The sequence below is a fragment of the Sorghum bicolor genome, chromosome 3 (genome assembly GCF_000003195.3).
Source record: "Sorghum bicolor cultivar BTx623 chromosome 3, Sorghum_bicolor_NCBIv3, whole genome shotgun sequence".
NCBI lineage: Eukaryota > Viridiplantae > Streptophyta > Magnoliopsida > Poales > Poaceae > Sorghum > Sorghum bicolor.
In genome coordinates this window covers 73126366-73146614 of record NC_012872.2, presented here as the reverse complement: position 1 = coordinate 73146614, position 20249 = coordinate 73126366, and the positions used below count along the sequence as shown (strand labels likewise).

General features: G+C 45.7%; 3 protein-coding genes across 3 annotated transcripts; 1 reads left to right on the top strand and 2 right to left on the bottom strand.

The window, feature by feature from the left end:
* LOC8077364 (F-box protein At3g54460) lies at window positions 249–7652 on the bottom strand. The gene is made up of 8 exons (XM_021457308.1): window positions 7029–7652; window positions 2206–4716; window positions 1913–2126; window positions 1623–1829; window positions 1482–1541; window positions 1023–1153; window positions 693–807; window positions 249–605 (listed from the first exon to the last, which is right to left on the bottom strand). Exons 1-8 carry the CDS (start codon window positions 7451–7453, stop codon window positions 477–479), a joined length of 3792 nt encoding a protein of 1263 aa, XP_021312983.1. The 5' UTR covers window positions 7454–7652; the 3' UTR covers window positions 249–476.
* Window positions 8851–10153, bottom strand: LOC8062332 (germin-like protein 1-4). Its single transcript, XM_002456896.2, has 2 exons — window positions 9863–10153; window positions 8851–9722 (listed from the first exon to the last, which is right to left on the bottom strand). The coding sequence occupies exons 1-2, from the start codon at window positions 10014–10016 to the stop codon at window positions 9160–9162; spliced, it is 717 nt and encodes a 238-aa protein (XP_002456941.1). The 5' UTR covers window positions 10017–10153; the 3' UTR covers window positions 8851–9159.
* Window positions 14964–16202, top strand: LOC8077363 (putative germin-like protein 3-2). Its single transcript, XM_002459063.2, has 2 exons — window positions 14964–15196; window positions 15298–16202. The coding sequence occupies exons 1-2, from the start codon at window positions 15061–15063 to the stop codon at window positions 15837–15839; spliced, it is 678 nt and encodes a 225-aa protein (XP_002459108.1). The 5' UTR covers window positions 14964–15060; the 3' UTR covers window positions 15840–16202.

Genomic DNA, 20249 nt, shown 5'->3' with positions numbered 1-20249 from the left:
CAACTGATTAGCTTAACCAGACGAGAGCAAAATGGGGGTGCACCAGTAGTTGTGTGAAAGTATAAGAACTAAACAACAGCATGCGCGATACAGAAGTTCAGTCACGGCCGTGAGCAATACTTAGAGTCCAAATTCTGGCTAATATGATGCAGCTGATACAGAAGTTCTTCCATGGTTTAAAAACTAAGTCTTGGCCGCCAGCAGGATTTGAATCCAAATTCTGGCTAATATGAGGCAGCTGATAGAGATTTCATCGATAATGCTCGGAACAAGGCTTGGAAACACGTCGTTTAACAAAAGGAATTCGAGTTATTTACACGAAAGAATCCCATCAACACTTGATTGGAATCAAGAACTGACTTAGAAGCAATTTTTATTACTATTGCAAAGGGAATGATCAAAGAAGAAACACAAAAAATTCAAGAATTTAGTTAGTGCTACCAACAACCAAAATGGGCTGCTGCTTTAGATCCTGTCTACACAGAGCTGAGTTGCAACAGATAGCTGCTTTCAGCAAAATCATGGAGGCTCCGATGAGACCGGCCTCCTTCATTGTCAGTGCTGCCTGTTCCTTTATTCACTATTTTTCTGCAGGCGCTAGAATCCTGCAGACAAATAAAAACACTCAACCACATGTAAAATTTGACAATAATTTGGCATCAAAATGTCATGAACATGTCATGCACACAAACCTGCAGAAGCCTAAGCATTTGCTCTTCAACGGTACCACGCATAGCCAAAGTTTCGACATGTATTGGACGCGTAGCCCCCATTCGATGTGCCCGACTAATAACCTGTTCCTCCATACTGACCAGAACAAAGAAAGTGCAAGCGTCAGTTACACATGATAATGACAGTGATAGCAAATATACTTGTCAGAAGTATGACAAAAAGACAAGGGCGCATCATTGGCCAATAAATTCACACTTCACATAGTCCTAAAAGAATCTATTTAACCCTATGGAACCATAATGATTGGTAAATATAGTGGAACTCATGCAGCTGCATTTTAGTTATATTACCTCCTATCCCATATTGGTTCCATGAGAAAAACATGAGTCACAAAACTCAAATCAAGCCCCAGTGCAGCAGTTCCATCCATGACTAAAGCCATACACGTTGGGTCCTCCTGAAACTTCATTAGTGCACTTCTCTGCAAAGAGTTGCAGCAACATCGAGATAAACCTTAAAATATGTCCTTAAAATATGTTTCAGATATTTGCCAAGGAGAGTTTACTTGTATTTTTGCCAATTAGGAAGGTAGTTTTGTACTCCCTCCATGCCAAATTATAAGACGTTTTGGATTTTCTTGATACATTGCTTTTAGACATCTAAGTGCATAAGAAAAACTACATATCTAGAATAGAAAAGCCAAAACGTCTTATAATTTGGAATGGAAGGAGTAACATGTGAAGGAGTGAGTAGTGGGAACTCGGAGGCAGTTGAGATACTAGAGTGGTAGAGATCAGGAATTGAGATACCTTACTGGCTAGAGGCATCGGACTATACATTCCCGCATATATTATTCCAGCAATAGTCAGCTGAACAGAAAGGAGATCAATCGTCAACTAATTTCACATAATTATTAAGTAAAACCAACAGTATAAGCATTTCAAACTAACCTGCTGTTGAATCACGTGAATATGCTCTAGAAACTGAGAAAAAATTATAACTTTGTCCAACACTGCCTGTGGTTGATAAGATAGTGTATTAGCATGACCAACACTATCGGTTATGTTATTCCCAGTTTCTCGCAGACTTCTTAGCTTCTCAATCAGATAAGCAACTTTGCTGCTAGATGTTGATTGCCAATCGGGATCCCAATCATCCTAACAATTACAAAATTACAGAAAACTTATTTTCAAGAGCACACACAGTGGATAAAAATGGACAGTGTAGCACAAGCACGGACCTGCTTATATGAAGGCTGCAACTCAATTAGATCCTTAGGCACTGGCCACTTTGGGTTTGGATTTTCTGGCCTTGCACGAGTCTCAGGAGACTGCATCTCATAATGATTACCACAACCAGGTAATGTACATTTTTCACTATCAAGAGCTACACAGTCAAGGCACAAAAGATGTCGACAGGGTGTGATAACAGGCAAGCGACACCAAACTCTACACCTGAAAGCAATATGAATACTTGAATAAGGGAAATACTGTGATTGATACATATATGATCTTATTACAGAAGCTCCTGTACCTGAAACAACTGGCACCATTTAAAAGAGAATATCTTATAAACTGATATTCGTCTGAAGAAGGATCAAGGCCATGCTGCACCAATTCATCCATTGTTTCCTGTATATCCTGACCTGCCTCGGCTACTCTGATATGCCCGGCAACACAGCAAGATAAACGGACATTCTTCAAAGTAGTAGCACGGAATTTCCACTGCTTGGGGTTAAGAAGGGATTCTACATGAGAAGGGTCATTCCAATCAGCCATCAGAATATTTCGGCGTATAGTAACAACCAGTTCATTGTAACTTTTTGCATGCCCCTCATTGAAGTCTAGGTAGGTTATCTTCTTTATGCAAGGAGGAATATTTTTCAGGTCTGCTTTTCTTGCACTAATCATAGTCCTCTGAAGCAGCTGCACAAGACGAGCACGTCCCTCTTCCATTTGCGCCTCAAAAGGTCTATGGATCCCCGAGTCCCATGACTGGTAGTTCTCACCATAAGTTTCATCATGAAGAAACTTAAGCATGGGGTGAAGATGAGCAACTTGACTAGTTGGTGTATTTGGTGTAGGTGTACCAGTTAATATCCACCTATTTGATGCAACCAAAGCGACAGCCATCTGTAACTTGTTTGTCAGGGCAAGGCTGGAACCTAGTGTGTGCCCTTCATCCAGTATTACCCTGAACCAATGGATCTGCTTTAGTGGGCTTCTCTTCTTTGGACCCCATTCTGCACTTAGTCTGCTGAATGTGGTTATGACAATGTCATAGTCCCAAGCAAGGTTGTGAGAAGATGGCTTCTTGTGGTCTCCCCACACAAAAACATTAAGGGTATCCGAGGATACATGACGCTGTATCTGTGTTGTCCAGTGATCAATTAAGTTAGCAGGTACCACTATCAAGGTGGCTGTAGATAAATAAAATCTAGTTGAATCCAGAGGTTTTTCAAGAGCAGCTCCAAGTGCAGTCGAATCAAAAGATAAATCATCAAGCATAGAGGGATAGTACCAGCGAGTCACACCTTTCTCAATCTTTCTCACAAGGCCAAATGCTTGGAATATCTTGTAATATGGACGAGCACCCTTGCTAGTAGTTGCACGTGTATCTAGAACTGGTCGAGTCAAACCAACAAATTCCATCTCGAGAAGTTTTGTGGGAGAAAGTTTTGCTAACCATAACAAAGCCTTCTTGGTTTCTGAATTGATCATAGTAACATTATCTTTCAATATGTTTGCGAAAAATGTCACGTTTTCCTCATTTCCAGGCAAAGAATTTTTCTTGTAAAATCCTGGCAAATAGGTTATCTTTCTCTTAAAATCCCAGGATTCCTCCGGGTCAGTACATTTCTGTCGTGTAGGATCAGTGTTCATAGTGCAAAACCACACTGTGGTAGAATCAAGAACTGTTCCATCAGATAACCTTCGCCACTTTTTGCAAGCATCACACTGAACCCAGGTCTCACTTAACTCAGAGCTGATACCAATCTTCCTTTTATTGCCAACTGAAACGTCGCTGTATGCATCCATGAGGTTTTTCCTAACTTGTCTCGAGTTTTTAGTGAACTTCAGTATATGCGTAGCTGGCATTGAATGCTCTTTGCTGTGTGATGACGATGGGGAATTCTCAATCGCAGCATGCAACATTACCTTAGTTGGATCAGGGCTCAGTAACCTACCTCTCTTTCTTGAATATCTGGTACTGCAGACAGAATCATCTGGACTTTGATAATCTGTTATCACATCCTCCCCCAAAAGCTTTCTTGACGCAGACGAAGAGCTGTTTCTATTAGAAGAGCAGCTGGCACTTAATTCATAGTAACCACATTTTTTATCTGGCTTATGCATGCACCAACTCACATCGACCCCTTGTGGAGCATACGCCATTGTTCCTTGGGTTTTTAGAATCAGAGAGAGTGTGGTTACTGTCTTCCCTAACCCAGGTTCATCACAAAACATACCTCCACAGAAATCATTTATGGTTGGAGCATCACCGGTAGATATTTCAGCAGAGATAACATTTATGTAGAATGGGAAACCATCCTCAGTGCAGAAATCCTTGTACAAAGGATGTGCTAGGACATGCACGTTCTGTTCTCTCTTCAACATCCATTCAACAGCAGCCTCTTGATGGGGGAAGAGCTTAAGCTTCATGCAAGGCATAACAGAGGCAGCAAGAGTCCTAAGATGATGACAAGTTGCTGCCACTCTTATCAAATCTCTGGGTTTAAGTAGAATTAGTACTTTATGCAATACATCGTCAGGGACAGACCAAATACCCAGTTCCAGTGCTCCTGCATCTGGTATTATTCTTGCTACCTGCATGTTCTTCTCCATCCTAACACCAGGGAGCATCTTGAAGATTTCATGCAGGTCAAATGACTTCTCTTTATTTGATATTGATGCTATCTTGTGGTCCTCGCAACCAAGCACGTGACAATCGGTGCAGCTCCAAATGGAACGGTCATCACAGTGTGTATTGGCATGAGAAGTCCAGTCAAAATCAAGCAAAGCTTTCCTAGCATCCCAGTTGCAACTGCCAGTCAAAAAAGGGGGGTTAAACTCGGAGGAAGGTTGACAACAACACAGGAGATATTACTGGCATAATGAATAGTTGTCGCATTGCCCAACTCTCAGTATTGACATATCTTAGGTCTCTGAAACTACATTTTTGGAAATATTAAAAAATTAGCAAACTCTATAATTGCAGTTTTGCTCAAATCCACATAATATGCATGGCTGGATGGAAAATTTGAATTGGGACTTCATATGAAAAAAATAGCCATATCTAGAGGTACTGGCATCAACAAATCAGGTAGTGGAAACACCACAATATGTGAAGCCTATTACAATTTACAAGGTCTCATCACGTAGTCAGGAGGAAGCAACTAATAGCCATTTACAAGATCTCAAGAATCAGGGGGCAGGAAATACCAGGAAAAAATTAAAATGCTTGGGAATAATTTTACTAATATCCTAAGTACTCCCTCTTTTTTTTTGGTTTGACGCCGGTTATTGAAATTTGGAAATCGAACTAACCAGCGTCATGCATATGAGAATGGAGGTAGTGGCACGGATGTGTATCGGTCTTGGATAGATACAGATACACCATTCCAGAAAAAAAAACTCTAATATGCTGATACATTTTTTAATATATTTTTGAAAATAAATAATGTATGGCACAAACATATGTAAAAAGAGACTATATCCACAATAGGGAACACGAGGAAAGTACGAGCACTAATAGGCCATAATACTACTAGCAGCCAGCCCACTAACTCAGTAGAGCCCAATCAACTCAATAGCCCATAAAGCAACCCCTCCCCTGTCTCCCCGATCCCTAATCTACCATCCTCACTAGATGCCTCCTCCTCCGCTCCTTCCCAACCCCACTGAGATGAAGCAGCAAATAGGGCACCGGTGCCACCCCCCCTTCTTCCATATAGAGGTCTACTTGTATGTGGATCGAGTTCCGGCGCTGCCCCTTTCTAGATCAAGCTATACAGTTGAACGGTGAAGAAAGCTGTGATGCCACAGGCGCCAGAGCTGAGGGGGATGGGAGCAATAATAGGCGGATATATATCCAGAAAGTACCCGTATTGGATCATGTCTGATACGGGATAACCATATAAGAGGTCACCCCCACGTACACGTGCAGCATGGCCAATGTCCCAGAATTTTTTGCCCAGGCATACGCCCCAGAAACAGTTTTCTTTTCCTGATCTATGATGGCTCATGTTGGGTTTCAGCTCTAGCCTACCCCAACTTGCTTAGGACTCAAAGGCTTTGTTGTTCTTGTTGTTGGAAAAGACCAGAAAGTGACCATAGCAGTCCAAACTCCAAATAGTAAAAAGAAAAACATCACAAGCAGCATCGTTCCTGAAACAGGGTATTATATCAAAAGCCTTCCTTTGCAAGGTTTCAGGCATATCGGGAATGCTTAGAACGGTTGAAAGGACAGATACATTATGATTGTAAGATTTTCCCCTCTGAATATTCCATCTGATTATACATGCAATAAACAATTAGTCCTACATACTAGCTGGCCTAATCAATTCCGACCTGATGCCTTCCATGCCTCATCTCAATTGCTAACGCCCCCCAGTCTCACCAGCCCATAACCCTTGCATCCCTCCTGCTGTGACTTCGTTGAGGACAGGTACATTCAGGATCATCACCACGTCATCTAGTGAGGAAGAGGAAACTGCCTGTATTCTAGGAACGTCCACCACTAACTAGTAGTATTAAATTGTCATCCCATGTACAAGCTCATGCTTTTAACATGTTTGTTCATATTCAGAGCCTCAGAGGTGAGCATTTGATGGTGCAAAGATTAAATTCCCTCAGCAATTTTATTTATTCAGATTTCCTAGGACTAGCTCTCCAGATTTTAACTGTTAGGCCTTGTTTGGATGTAGTCGTATTTACATCAATCCACATGTGTTGAGGTGGATTGGAGTGGAATTTGAGCTAAATTCCACCTCAACCCACACCAATACACATGGATTGAAGTGAATCCGACAACATCCAAACAAAGCCTTAGTTGTTTTGAAAACCCATATGCCCGGAACTCTAGATCAGGAAATCCTTTGCAACCATGGGCGCTTGGCTAGTAGTAACTATGTCGACTCTCAGAGAAACTGCAGATTTTTTTAATCAAACATTTAAGAGACCTGTAACTTTGATAAGCCCCGTAAAAATGATATAAACATCAGTAGCCCCTACGCAGTCAGAACTCCAAAATTTGGGTGCACAATGCAGGGCACATGCCGCCCCGACCTCAGAAAAATCGCAATGGGGTCATCAAAATTCCACCAGTACAGATAGACACAGACGGAAGAGACGCACCTGACATGTTTGAATACGGCGGCGGCAGCGGAGCGCGAGCGCGGGAACTGCCACCCGGACCACGCAGCGACGGGCAGGTAGACGTCGAGGAGCAGGACGGCCCTGGCCTCCACCTCGGCGCCGTCGCCGTCCCCTTCCCCGGCCTTCCTGGTCACGACCCGCAGCAGCGTGCCCTCCACCTCGACGCAGCGGTTCGCCACGAGCGTCCTGAGCAGGCGCACGACGCCGGGCGCGCGCCACCTGGGCCACCGCGGCTGGGTCCCCACGTCGTCGGGGAGCGGCGCTAGGGCCACGGCCCCGCACGCGGAGAGCGTGCACGGGGACAGAGGCGGGATCGAAGACGCCGCCGAGGCGTCAACGCCGGGTACGGACACCACGGCGCGTAGGTAGCCGCTGAGCTTGCGGCGCTCCGCCGCCGCGGTCATTGTGAGGTGGGGATAATAAGGTAGGGTTAGGTATCGCGCGCCACCATGGAGCGGAGTGGGTGCTGGCCTCGATGCCCGCTGGGATGCGGTGGCGCGCTGCGCTTCCGGGCGGTGGGGACTGGAGCGGAGATTGCGACGAGGAGAGGAGGGGAGGCGAGGCGACGACGAGGAGGAAGAGGAAGGGTACGGGCGGGGCGGGGCGGGGTCAAGCGTAACTACCGGGCGAGATGTGTGGGGTCGGCTGGAGTCCGCGGTTAACGGATCGGATCTCATCTGGGGATCGGAACTATGGGCTTCGATCGAATCGAATCCCTTTTTTTTGTTGGGCCGGCATTAACTGTGGGCCGTTTTCGCAGTACGTGGGCCGCGCACGACGGTTTACGGCACACGGGTACGGAATGAGTTCCATTCCACGGACGTCTGCAGTTGGCACGTCTCAAATTTCACACGGTGTCATCAGCAAGGAGAAAATTACCGGATTGACCATTGATCACGGATGAGTTGATTAGATAAGAAATGCAAGGATCTGTAATAAACAATTTGCATATACTCCCACTAGTCACTGGCATATATATTATTCTTGTCACTAACAAATAATGCTAAGCGTGCTCTTGACGCCATATATTAGTGACAGGAAAACATATATGGTACGACACACGTACTAATAAGAATCATGCAGAACTAGGTAGTAATATTAATCTAGAAGAAGCTCAACACACACTTGAAATAAGCTGCGAGGATAATTTGAGTAGAGCTTCTTTCTATATCAATATTACGGTGTTGAGCCAGAGACATAGATTTGGTTTTTTTTTTTAGAGCACGCCTTGGCGCGTATTTCATTAAGCAGGAAGAGTTTTTAGAACACACAAAGGAGGACTAGGTAACCCAGGTTACCAGCCCAAAGCGACCACTCTCCTCACCCCTCGAAGCTAGAAGAAACTACATTGAAACAGAAACTGCAACAGGCCGAAACAAGCTACGCGGAACGAGCAGCCAGCGCGGACAGGCCCCTGTACCCCGCTGAGCACCACAGGTTCAGCTCCTGCTGGATATCGTTGGCTAGCCTCGACGCTGTTCTCTGAACCCTCTGAAAAGTCCTAGCGTTCCTCTCCTTCCAAAGGTTCCAAGCCATCAAGAAAAAGAAGGAGTCGAAGCCGGCATAGATTTGGTGTACACATCTAAGGGTAGGTAATTGATACTATAGACCTGGTTTTTTAGCCCGCGTCTATGATATATGTCTTTCAAAAACTTATCTTTGAGAGATATGTTTTGGCTAGCTACACGTATCTGTGATCATATATTATAGACGTGGCTCAATTTCGCATCATCAGGAGTGGATGTCTACTATTTGCTTCTTTTACATAGTGGAAGCTTGCTGGACGAGACATGATATAATATAGGATACAAGTTGAGGTTGTGAATTGCAACCCCACATCCAATTGAAGACAAATCAAAGGTTTCGTTTGATTTACAAATAGAAGGGAGTTACATACACATTATAATATTATGGAGTACCCACAAGCTGTGTCCAAGCACACCATACACCAAATAAAGGGAAAGCAGCAAGGCGTCATCAGATTTAGCGCGTCGGGTAATGTAATTGTAATCACACGTACATGTCCTTGCAACAATGTAATCATCATCACTCGTTGCAATCAGTATTAATTGGAGCCATGTACGTATGTACTAGCCACTGTGCGTGTGCCCTACTTGGGCGGGGAGACCTTGGACTTGATGCTGTCCACAACTCCGGCGTCGGTCTGGAACGCCCGCGCCAGCACGTCGGTGGGCACCGGCGGCGCGGCGCCAAACAGCGCGGCGGCGGCCGCCTGCGTGCCAGGCATCTGGCTGTCGAACGCGGAGATCGCGACGGCGGGCGCGGCGCCGACGCTGCGCTGGAAGTGGAGGAGGCCGCGCGGGAAGACGAACACCTCGCCCCTGTTGACGGTGCGGCTGAAGAGCCGGCCGCCGGCGGCGGCCGCGGTGACGAAGCCCACCTCCAGGGTGCCCTCGGCGACGAAGAGGATCTCCGTGGCGCGCGGGTGCGCGTGCGGCGGGGACACGCCGCCCCACGGCGCGTAGTCGGTGCGCGCCATCGACACGCCCAGCGTGTTGAGCCCCGGGACCGCCGTCGCGTCCGCCGACGTGACCGCCGACCCCGTCGGGTTGCCCGTGTACACGTCCGCCGCCGCCGCTAGGCCGCCGAAGAAGAAGTCGTCCGCCGTCACGTTCGCCTCCGGCTTGCACGGGAACCCGTTCACACGCAGCGCTGTATGTATATATATATATATATATATATATATGCGAGACAGCGAGAGATCGATGATGAATGAACGAAAATGCAAGCAATAATGCATATGCATATGGGAATTGGGAAGTGATATATGCATGTGGGGTCATTTCACTTACGGCCCTTGAGGGATTTGTAGTCGGCGACGCAGATGTCTTGGAGCATGTCGGGGTCGCCGGCGAGCACAGGTGCGGCGATCACGAGGAGCCCGACGACGGCGAAGCAGGCGCCGAGGAGAAGGGCGGGGAGTTTGAGCTTCTTCATCAGAGCCATGTTTCTCGTAACGACGGTTTCTAGTTAGCTGAAGCTGCCACAGTTAGCTGTGTACAGTGCGTGAATGTGAGTGTGAGTGTGAGCTGTCGTAGCAGCTGGATTATATCGGAGTAGGTTGTTAAGGGCGTTAGGAAACTTTAGGTTTTTGGTTTGATGGAAAAGAAGGGGTAGGGAGCTGCTATTTATGTATGCAACAGGGAAGAGCTTGTTGGATTACAGCTTAATGAACACTACGTACGTGACTGATGGAATGGAGTGCGCGCGACGACGACAACGACGACGGGTACGTACACATACGTACGTATATATATATGTACGTGCAGTACTATAGTACACAGCTGGCCGCTAGGTGATGCATGTTAGAGTCGAGAGATATGGCCGCAAAAGACGTTACTTGTCACGTCAAGTTTCGATTAATTGAGAATGCAAATAGTACGTACGTGTAGTGTGTTTGATCGTCCCGGGCCGGCCGGTCGTTGTTTTTATGCAAATTTTGACACGCGCATATGCATGGATCCCCGCCTTATAAATTAATCCCCGGTACGGTTGTAATAACACTCGAAGTTTTTTTATAATAGTAACTTGCACGTTAGTATATAGAAATGCTTTGCACGCGCGTGCAGTTACTTTCTGTCCCGCAGATCGATTTTCGCGTGACTCAAGCAACGTGAAAATGACATGCATGCATACTACAAATGGTACCGGTGGATGAAATCGACGTTTAATTATGCTCAATCATTCACTTTGAATAACTTTCCGTTCCATTTAAGGGCTCGTTCGGTTAGCTCCTTCCAAGACCAGAATTCATTCCAGATTTACTTTTCTTATATAAATTAAGCCTGTTGTTCCAGCTGGATTTTTTTTCCAGAGTCTCGTTTCTTGCTAACCGAACGGCCCCTAATTTGTAGAGCAGTCCCATTCACTTCATATATTTTTGTTCTCATGACATAAAATAGGAGTGGAGAAAAAAAAAACCGAGACATGACAGAACAGCCCAAGATTTCGGTTCTCGATCGGTTCCTAGATGCATGGGTTTCATATTCGCAAAGACCCGATTTCTGGAGCATTTCGTAACGGGTCAGTTTTTTTGATCGGGTACTCGATGACCCAAACTACCCGGGAACACCTAGCTCAGTTGCTCACCCTGCTCTCTATAATATATGCCTTATCTAGCGCTTAAGTCTTTTATTATAGGTCCATTTGAACTCCTCCGCTCTATATCATTTTTAGCTAAACTAGATAAAATGTTCATGTGTTATACCAGGAATACTTATTTTTTATTGACATTTATGGAGATAGATTTACAGAAAATAATAAAAATCATATTAGACGCGCACATTTGGATCCGGTTTTTTTACAACCTGTGCAAAGTAATTTCAATTGACCTTGGCCACCTATTTTTTTTAGTAATTGGCCACCTAACTCCTCCGCACTTTACCTAATTTATAAGAGAAATTTTACGGTGCTTGGAAATAATGAGAGCCTTTCATTCCATTAGATCTAATGGTTAAAAATATAGAAGAACTTAATAAGAGGAACTTAAGTCGTGGACCGGAACTTAGGTTTAGTGGGCCCGGAACTGATTTCTATTTTCTTCTTAAAGGGTATAATGGTATTTGCATTCCGTACACACTCCGTCCACCGCAGCACAGGCTTCCTTCCCGACGCTCACGCTCGAGGAGCAGTTCCCCGTGGTACCCGCCGTTCGTCGACTCGGTGCCGCAGGGTGGACTCTTGGCTATGGTGGCGGCGCTGCCATGAACGTGGCTATGTGGCTGTGCTGTAAATATGAGCAACGGACTGAATGTATTAAAGCGAAATGTCTGAATAAACAAATTCAGTATTGCCAATTACCATCTCAGGCTTTAATCGTTGATTGGTTATGAATAATCCAAGAACAAACACATAGATAGTTGACGTTGAGCATCTAATAAATACATTCCTCAGAATTTCCACAGGTCTAAACCAGTATCAGTTTTGGTTATTCAAAAGCAAACACCAAGTCATCAATCTTATCGTTGTGAATGTGGTTCATCTGAAACGGTTACATTGGATGAGGATGGCAATCTCATTGCCAAGCAGCCCCTGCTAAGCTCAGTGCCCTTGAGCCCGGCGGGTGCCGGACTGCGGGCGGCGTTGATCCCTTGCAGCGGCCAAGCCGAAGGCTCTTGCAGGCGGGCGCCGACGAGCCCCTGGAGGCAGGCGACGGTGAGCCTGGACAGGCCTGCGCCATTGCGCCTCGTGCAGAAGGTTAGTGGCGGCGGCGACGAGCCGGTGAACCATCTCCGGGGCTGATGCATGTATGCGTTCCGTGCAAAAGGAAAAGATAAGAATGTAGATCAAAGGTAATGCTTGCACTAAAATGACAAAACTATCCGTAATTACATTTAATTAATTACTTTTAAATCATACGGCTGATAAATATTTTCATAGAAGGAACCACCAGTTCCTCCCAAGCACCGTAAAACATCTCAATTTATAAAATAGTAAAACACCCATAATACCTCTTTTTTTGTTTTTTCTTTTCCTTTATCCACTCACGCGCCGTACCTGCCACCCGCAGCCCCACACCACACCGCACGCACCACGCGCTACATCTTTGCCCCCATCCATGGCAGCGGCGTCCTTGCTGCCCCATCGGCCCATCCCTCGTTTTACATGGCCCATGGCCTCTACTCTCACAGCCTCCACTTCCCGCTTCTGCTTCCTCGTTGCTCGCCTCCACTCTAGCGCCATGCTCCACCCCCATGCAGGGGCGAAGCTGCAGTGTATCTACAGGCTGCAGATGCACTCTAAAATTCAAAAATCAGTCATAATCATTAAGTTTTCACCATATAACCCTCAATAATAAAAATATATCCAAGTCATGTGCACCCCTTTCAATTTTCTCAAGCTTCGCCACTGACCCCATACGTGGCCGAGATCTATTTCGTCTGTACCAGCCTGCGATGCACTCGTCGGTGACAGCGGCGGCACCTATTCTTGCCTTCACATGGGCCACACCCTTGCGACTAGCGGTGCCAGGTGTCGAGCCCACGGCCAGCAGGCAGCAACGATGGCGGTCGTCGCCTAGCGTTGCCCACCTAAGATCATAGACACGTGAAGCTTCGTATTTTTCTCCACTACCATGTAATAGTGCATGGGATTTTATAGAGCCTAGTGATCTTGTTTGATCTTTTTAGGAGTGTGAGATCTTGTTCTAAGAGTTCGTTCCTTTTTATGACTTTTTCTCCTTTTTTGTAATGATTTTTTTACACCATAGTCTGCGCACTCGAGAAGGCTCACTCGATGGAGGCTTCTCTTCAGCAGACAACCCCTAGTGGTCAAGTGCCAGGACCACAACGATGTTAGGTGACGCCTATAGTAGTTCCCATTGACTCCACGACAATATTGAGGTCCATCTGTGCTGCAGCAGCACCCTCCTGGACTCCGGTGCACAAAACCTATAGACTATAGCCCACAAACCGCCTTGTACCTGACCTTCCCCAAGATATAAGGGAAAGATCGACTCCCATAGATGAGAGGATCTTCTCCCTTCCCTCATTCATTAGGAGGTTGGGCGGTCGAGCTTGGACAAGAACAGAGCAACCAAGAGGAACAATAATGTCCCTCCCAGCAAACCAGCAAAAGAGAGGAGTGCTTCCCTTACTCGTTGGGGGAAGCAATGACATCACTGCCATCGAGCGATCACTTGTCAAACTCTCTTTCTCCTTCATTGTAACCTCCCAATTTGGGTGCTCTCGAATAAAAAGACTACTCGCTACTCTAATGGGTGTTCTTGAGTGATCGAGCCATCGGAGACCCACACTCCTGATGTCCGATGAACAACAATGTTTGTCGCGGCAACGAACCTGCGAGAGCTAGCGCGCCAGGTAGAGGAGCAGGTGGCCTCGCCCTAGAAGACAATGTCCACCTCCCCTGCGAGATCACTATCACAGTCAGGGCCTTCGCCCCTAGCCAAGTTGTCAACTTTGGGAGCTTTCGTATACATTATTGCAGACTGCTACGGCGAGCTTCACTCAGGTAAAGTAAAATTTGCCCCTAAGGACACATGCCTTCACAATGTGAAATACAAGATTCACAGTGAAATTGGTGCCCAACATGAGAGAGATAATATTCTATTATTTTTCTTCTATGAATCTCAGTACAAATCATGTAATCCACATTATGAGAGCTAGGCCTTGTTTAGTTCACCCCAAAAACAAAAACTTTTCAAGATTCTTCGTCACATCGAATCTTGGGGCACGTGCATAAAGCATTAGATATATACGAAAATAAAAACTAATTGCACAGTTTGCTGTAAATTACGAGATAAATCTTTTAAGTCTAGTTAGTCTATAATTAAATAATATTTGTCAAATAAAAACAAAAATATTACAGTGTCAAAATCCAAAATCTCTTCGGAACTCAACAAGGCCCTAGTGTTTATGAAAAAAATACTGTGTTCGCTTCACCCGCTCATGAAGAGCGAGTCGGTGGACAACGAGCCAGTATACTTTGGCAGTTGGCAAAATTTTGGTTTTTTGGGTTACCGTAGCACTTTTGTTTTTATTTAACAAACATTGTCCAGTCACAGAGTAACTAGGCTCAAAAGATTTATCTCACAAATTTCAGGTAAACTGTGTAATTAGTTTTTATTTTTATCTTTATTTAATGCTCTATGCATGTAACTAAAGATTTGATGTGACGGCAAATCTTGGAAATTTTTGCGAACTAAACGAGGCCATTATATTCATCGGTGGACAACCAGCCAGTATATTTTATATTCATCTTTCCACATGCTTGCATGCATGTGTACGTCGTCCAATCCATTCAGTATGTGCGATGGACCGGCCTGTCAGGTGTTTTTTTATGATAAGCAACTACTAGTACTAGTATACTCCAACTAGCTGTCTGGGAGCCACCGGCCACCGCTATAAATACCAGCTGTCCTCCCTCATCGTCCTCAGACCAACCCAGCCATTTCCCCTGCTTGCACTTGCACATATAGCTCACTGCCAGTGCCAAGTGCCAACTGCTGGCTTACAAGAAGCGTGGACCAACCATGGCCAACATGCTCGCTACTTCCCTCCTCGCCGCCGCCGTCCTCCTGGCGCTCGCCGCCCCTGCTGCAGTGCTCGCCGGCGACCCCGACATGCTCCAGGACATCTGCGTCGCCGACTACAAATCCCTCAAGGGCCGTAAGTCATCGAGCACAGACCACAATATATAGCAACATTGTTTTGTTTTTCGGTGAGCTCCACACTATATATATATACAATAACTATATATGCATTACCAGCACTGCGGCTGAACGGATTCCCGTGCAAGAGGCCGGAGAACGTGACGGCGAAGGACTTCTTCTCCAACGCGGTGGCGATCGCCGGCAACACGAGCAACGCGTTGGGTTCCGCGGTGACGTCGGCGAACGTGCAGACGCTGCCGGGGCTGAACACGCTGGGCGTGTCGGTGTCGCGCATCGACTTCGCGGCGTGGGGCGTGAACCCCCCGCACGTCCACCCGCGCGCCACCGAGGTCATCTTCGTCCTCGAGGGATTCCTCGACGTCGGCTTCGTCACCACCGGCAACCGCCTGTACGCGCGCACCGTCAGCGCCGGCGAGGTCTTCGTCTTCCCCCGGGGGCTCGTCCACTACCAGAGGAACAACGGCCGCGGCGCCGCCGCGGTGCTCTCCGCCTTCGATAGCCAGCTGCCTGGCACGCAGTCCGTCGCCGAGGCCCTCTTTGGCGCCTCGCCGCCGGTGCCCACCGACGTGCTCGCTAGGAGTTTCCAGGTCGACGCAGGACTCGTGGAGGACATCAAATCCAAGTTTCCTTCCAAGTAGGGGCTGCTGTCTCATGCGCCTCATCAGCTCATGCATGGAATTAATGCAAGCACCATGCACGTACGTACTATATACGTACTATACACTTACGCCGATCGATCAACCGAGTGTGTGATTTAATTGAACAAGTGTCGTCATCATTTTGTATTCTAGCTGTAAAAGCAAGTGTGATGGGTCAATTAATTCGTTGGGTTCTTTTTAGTTCTTGGTGAGGTCGTGATGGCCATGCATGGCTTCACCGACAGTTCACTGTTGTTGCGTTTCAATTTCTTCCCCATGTGATCGAGACTTGTAAGGTGGTGTGTTTCCGTGTCAATTTGCAAATCCAGAGTAATGAGGTGTCCTGATTGGTGCCTGATCAAATACACATCATCATGCATACACATCGTCATTCAGAATTTGGAGTCGTCAAAACTGTGAGCAGGCGCCATTGTTCTCAAACGCGTGTAACAATGTTAACAGCTAGCACATCCTCCGTTTGAAAGTTGGACTCAAGCTAGCAAGAATTAATCCTGACATCATTAATCTTGCCATAGCATGTCTTCCGAGCCCAAATCACCACTATACTAAAAAGGATGAAGTTGATGATATATATATAGGGAGTGACTATTCTGTACGCGCGTAAAGTTCGAATTATCGCATCATTTAGATCCCACCACTCACAGCCCACGCTGCCGCGCACATCTTTCTTGCCAAACTAAATAAACCAAATATAATTGTATACTTCAGAGTTACAAATTAATTAATTACAGCTCCCCACGCTTCCCCTCCACGTCCTTTCTACCAAATTAAAACAAATATAAACCTGCGCTTATTGTTTGAACATGTGCACTGAATCTTTCCTTGACTCAAACGTTCAAAATGCGACATCTCTTAAATTATAAGTCTAATAATTGACAAACCATTTGAAGATTATTATTTATTTCTGGCAATAATGTGCCGAACAAAATGACATCCATGAAGGCTACATTTTGACAACCTTTTTTAAAAATAAAAAATAAAGGTTTTTAAATGCAATTGCAACCGGTGACAGATCCAGAAACACCTCAAAGGGGGATGGGGCTAAAAATAGTGTAAGGTATTTTAAGTACACATCAGGTAGGGCTAAATCTATATTTTTATCTGTTATCTTAGGCTAGACATAAGAACTGCTAAATGTATTTTTGGGCCACACCCCGGGCAGGGCTGCATCTGCCCCAGATTGCAACCAATTAAGGAATTACAAGATGTGTATTAGAGCATCTCGAACCGTATGACGAAATTCATTTTCCAAATCTTGTTATTTGTCGACTCCTAAAATAATATGGGGAGAAAAAAGATATCATCTCCAACAGTTTAGCAAATTTCGCTTCTAAAAATCTAAAAACCCACTAACGAAACGAAGAACTCCGCTAAGCGAACGAAGATCCCCGCTTTACTACTCAGTTATAACTTAGTGTAGTTTGTAGTTATAAATTGATTTTTTTTAGAGAAAATCAGTTACATTGTCTCAGAAACGCAACTGCGACCAAATAAAGGACGCAGTTACAATATAAGTTACTGACTTACTACTCAGTTATAGCTTAGTGTAGTTTGTAGTTATATATTGATTTTTTTTATAGAGAGAAACAGTTACTATAGTCTCAGAAATACAACTGCAACCAGATAAAAAAGACATGATTATAATATGAGTTACTACTCAGTTACAACTTTGTGTAATTTTTAGTATAAATCGATTTGTTTTATAAAGTGAAACAATTACATATTCACTTCATCCCACGGTAAAAGTCGTTGTGTATGTATGTAGGTCAAACTTTTTCAATTTTAACTAAATTTATAGAAAATATGTACAATATTTATATCTTTAAATAAGTTTATTTTCATATATTCAAGATCTATCTAATGATAACAATTGTATATTATAAATATTAATAATTTTTATATATAATTGATTAAAGTTTAAAAAATTAACTTTTCGAGAAGCTGAGGATTCTTCTATTTTGGGAGAGATGACAGTCTGCAGCCAGCCGGGTGCGTGTGTGCGGCTTCACCATTTCGATCGATTTTCTGCCACTCTCGGAGCATGAGCCATCTTGCTGCCTGCTGGTGTGCTGTGGTATGTGCCTACTACGCTAGTGTGAGAGAAGGGAGCTGCACCAGCCGGTTGCTTCTAGTAGTTTTGGTGGCACCAAAACTTGGTTCAGCTGCACCAGCCAAGTGTTGGTGGTTCAGCTGTGTGGAAGACACACCAAGAGCAGGAAATTAACCTGTGCTTCTGGGAGCCCGTTTGCTGGTAAGCGACTTTTTTTGCCTTAACTTGTGCCCATGCATGCTGCAGGCCTTCTTCTGTGTCTATCGTCCTAGCGCATGTCAATATATGTCTTGGTACCATGCATGATAGTTAGCCGGCAACGTGAGAAAAAGTTAATTCTATGACCCTGCTCTGCTCTTTTCGCACCGGTAATGATACAAAACAAATTCTCCTGTGGTTTCGTACACATCTTATTTGTCAACATCTGAATTCGGTTATGCCTAGCAGGCTGCAGGAACGAAATAAAAAGGGACTAGCGAGCAGAGCTACTCGTTTCCTTTTGGGCTAACCAAGACCAAGGTATATATATAACCACGAAAAAGTTTCTCCTCCTGGTTGAAAAAGCCTCAAGGAAACGTCTGATACTATCTCAGGCACCAGTTTCTCCTGGTCACTGAAAAGCCTGAAGGAGACGTCTGGTCTGATATTATCTCCAGAAGAGCAGTGAGAGCCAGCAAGGCACAGTGAAAAACAAGTGCAACAAGACAACTAGTATTGCTGCATTTCGTCTAGAAAGCAATGCAATTCCTCCCCGACCAATGTTTAAAAAACATCATTGGTCATACCTGCTCCAGAATCAATACGAAGAGAAATTAAGGGGGCCATAACGTGGTACAGTCTCGTCGGAGCTTAATCTTACGCTAATCGATCGGACGCATGTATGTAGGAGTACCTAGAGTAGTAGTTGGTCGCCGACGCCTAGCTCCTGCTATAGCTAGGCTCTTGGTCACGGTGGGTAGCCTCATGGCCACGGAGGCACATGCATGCGGCAGCGCAGCGGCACTACGCGGCCTCTCCATGCGCGGTTTGCATGACGCACTAGCTAGCTAGTACAAGCAGTCGTCACAGGTGGAAGCGGCGCCCAGCCACAGGGTATCGTGAACCTCGGTGACGTGGAGTGGCGCCCCTGTCATTGGGTGCAGCGGCGACTTGGATTGGTCCAGTCACACACAGGCGGTGGCATGACAAAAAAAAAAAAAATAGACAGGGTGGAGGAGAGGAGTGGTAAAGATACAGGCCCAAAGCTCTAAAACCAAGAGCAGACTAGTAGTAGTAGTAATACTAATAAATTATTAATATAGTAGTAGTAACGGTAGGTGACGGCAGTCACCGAGAATAACAAGAAATCCACAATCAAAAAGATTATCTAGTGCCACCAAATGCAGATCTCACATGCACGCATTAAGGTTTCGCCAACCTCTCACAAATGAGCACCAAGCTAGCTTAGAGAGGGAGAGGAAAGAGAGAAGATGCCCTTGAAGCTCAACACTTATATAGTGCTCTCAATCTCTCACTTAGGGTTAGCACAAAGCTTGGAGAGAGAGGAAGCGAGGGAGCTTGTTCTTCAAAAATTGGATCTCAATTGAGCAACAATAGTGGTGGTGAAGAGTGAGAGATGGAGGGAAATAGGGAACTACCCACCCAGGCACGTGCGGCCTGGCCTAGGTAGACTAGAATTTTTAGTGCAAACTCGCCAATATTCAGGCTCAACAGACCTAGCCCAACGTCTCCCTCCAAACGATCAAGAAATGGCAAAACTAATGGCCAGCCTCACCCACAACAAATGGTAGCGGCACCAAGCTTATCCCTTTGGGGCGAGCCCCACATGCCGAAATGATGTGCGTGCCCCACGTGCAAACAAATGCATGTGCTCCCGCGTCGGGTCAACCATCGCAAGCGTGCTAGTTTTCTCCACCCAGTGTGAGCCTCACGTGGCCAACCGCCGAACCAGCAGAAACACATGCTCCCATGTGCAAACTCGTAGTCAAACCCATGCACGCGTTCATCTCCCTCACATGACCATAGGCCCCATGCGCTTACAGCCGTGCACCCAAGTGCGCTGATGAGACAGACTTATGGGCCCAAGTGCGAAAGAGCCGCATACCCACTCCGCGCTTCCGCAAGGAGACGATGATGGTGGGTCGGCCTAGCTCAACGGACAAATGGACCAGCATAGCCGCTTTCAATCCTACTGAAATTCCAGTTTGGACCCTGATTGGGCTGCTCGATCATTTGAGCAGAGGACCCTTGCCCGACAATTTGGCCAAGGTGAGCTAGAAATTCTAGCCTAGGCCTCTCTGCAACACCTAAAGCTCATCTAATTTCCTTATTCTTTCCCT

What these genes read in the sequence shown, in the direction of transcription:
- LOC8077364 (XM_021457308.1), bottom strand. Translation starts at nt 7,453, where the DNA reads ATGACCGCGGCGGCGGAGCGCCGCAAGCTCAGCGGCTACCTACGCGCC. An exon ending in TTCACGTGATTCAACAGCAG is followed by an intron (nt 1,542 to 1,622) that starts GTTAGTTTGAAA and finishes CTTTCTGTTCAG; the next exon opens with CTGACTATTGCTGGAATAAT. An exon ending in AAATGCTTAGGCTTCTGCAG is followed by an intron (nt 606 to 692) that starts GTTTGTGTGCAT and finishes ATTTGTCTGCAG; the next exon opens with GATTCTAGCGCCTGCAGAAA.
- LOC8062332 (XM_002456896.2), bottom strand. Translation starts at nt 10,016, where the DNA reads ATGGCTCTGATGAAGAAGCTCAAACTCCCCGCCCTTCTCCTCGGCGCC. An exon ending in CTACAAATCCCTCAAGGGCC is followed by an intron (nt 9,723 to 9,862) that starts GTAAGTGAAATG and finishes ATATACATACAG; the next exon opens with CGCTGCGTGTGAACGGGTTC.
- LOC8077363 (XM_002459063.2), top strand. Translation starts at nt 15,061, where the DNA reads ATGGCCAACATGCTCGCTACTTCCCTCCTCGCCGCCGCCGTCCTCCTG. An exon ending in CTACAAATCCCTCAAGGGCC is followed by an intron (nt 15,197 to 15,297) that starts GTAAGTCATCGA and finishes ATGCATTACCAG; the next exon opens with CACTGCGGCTGAACGGATTC.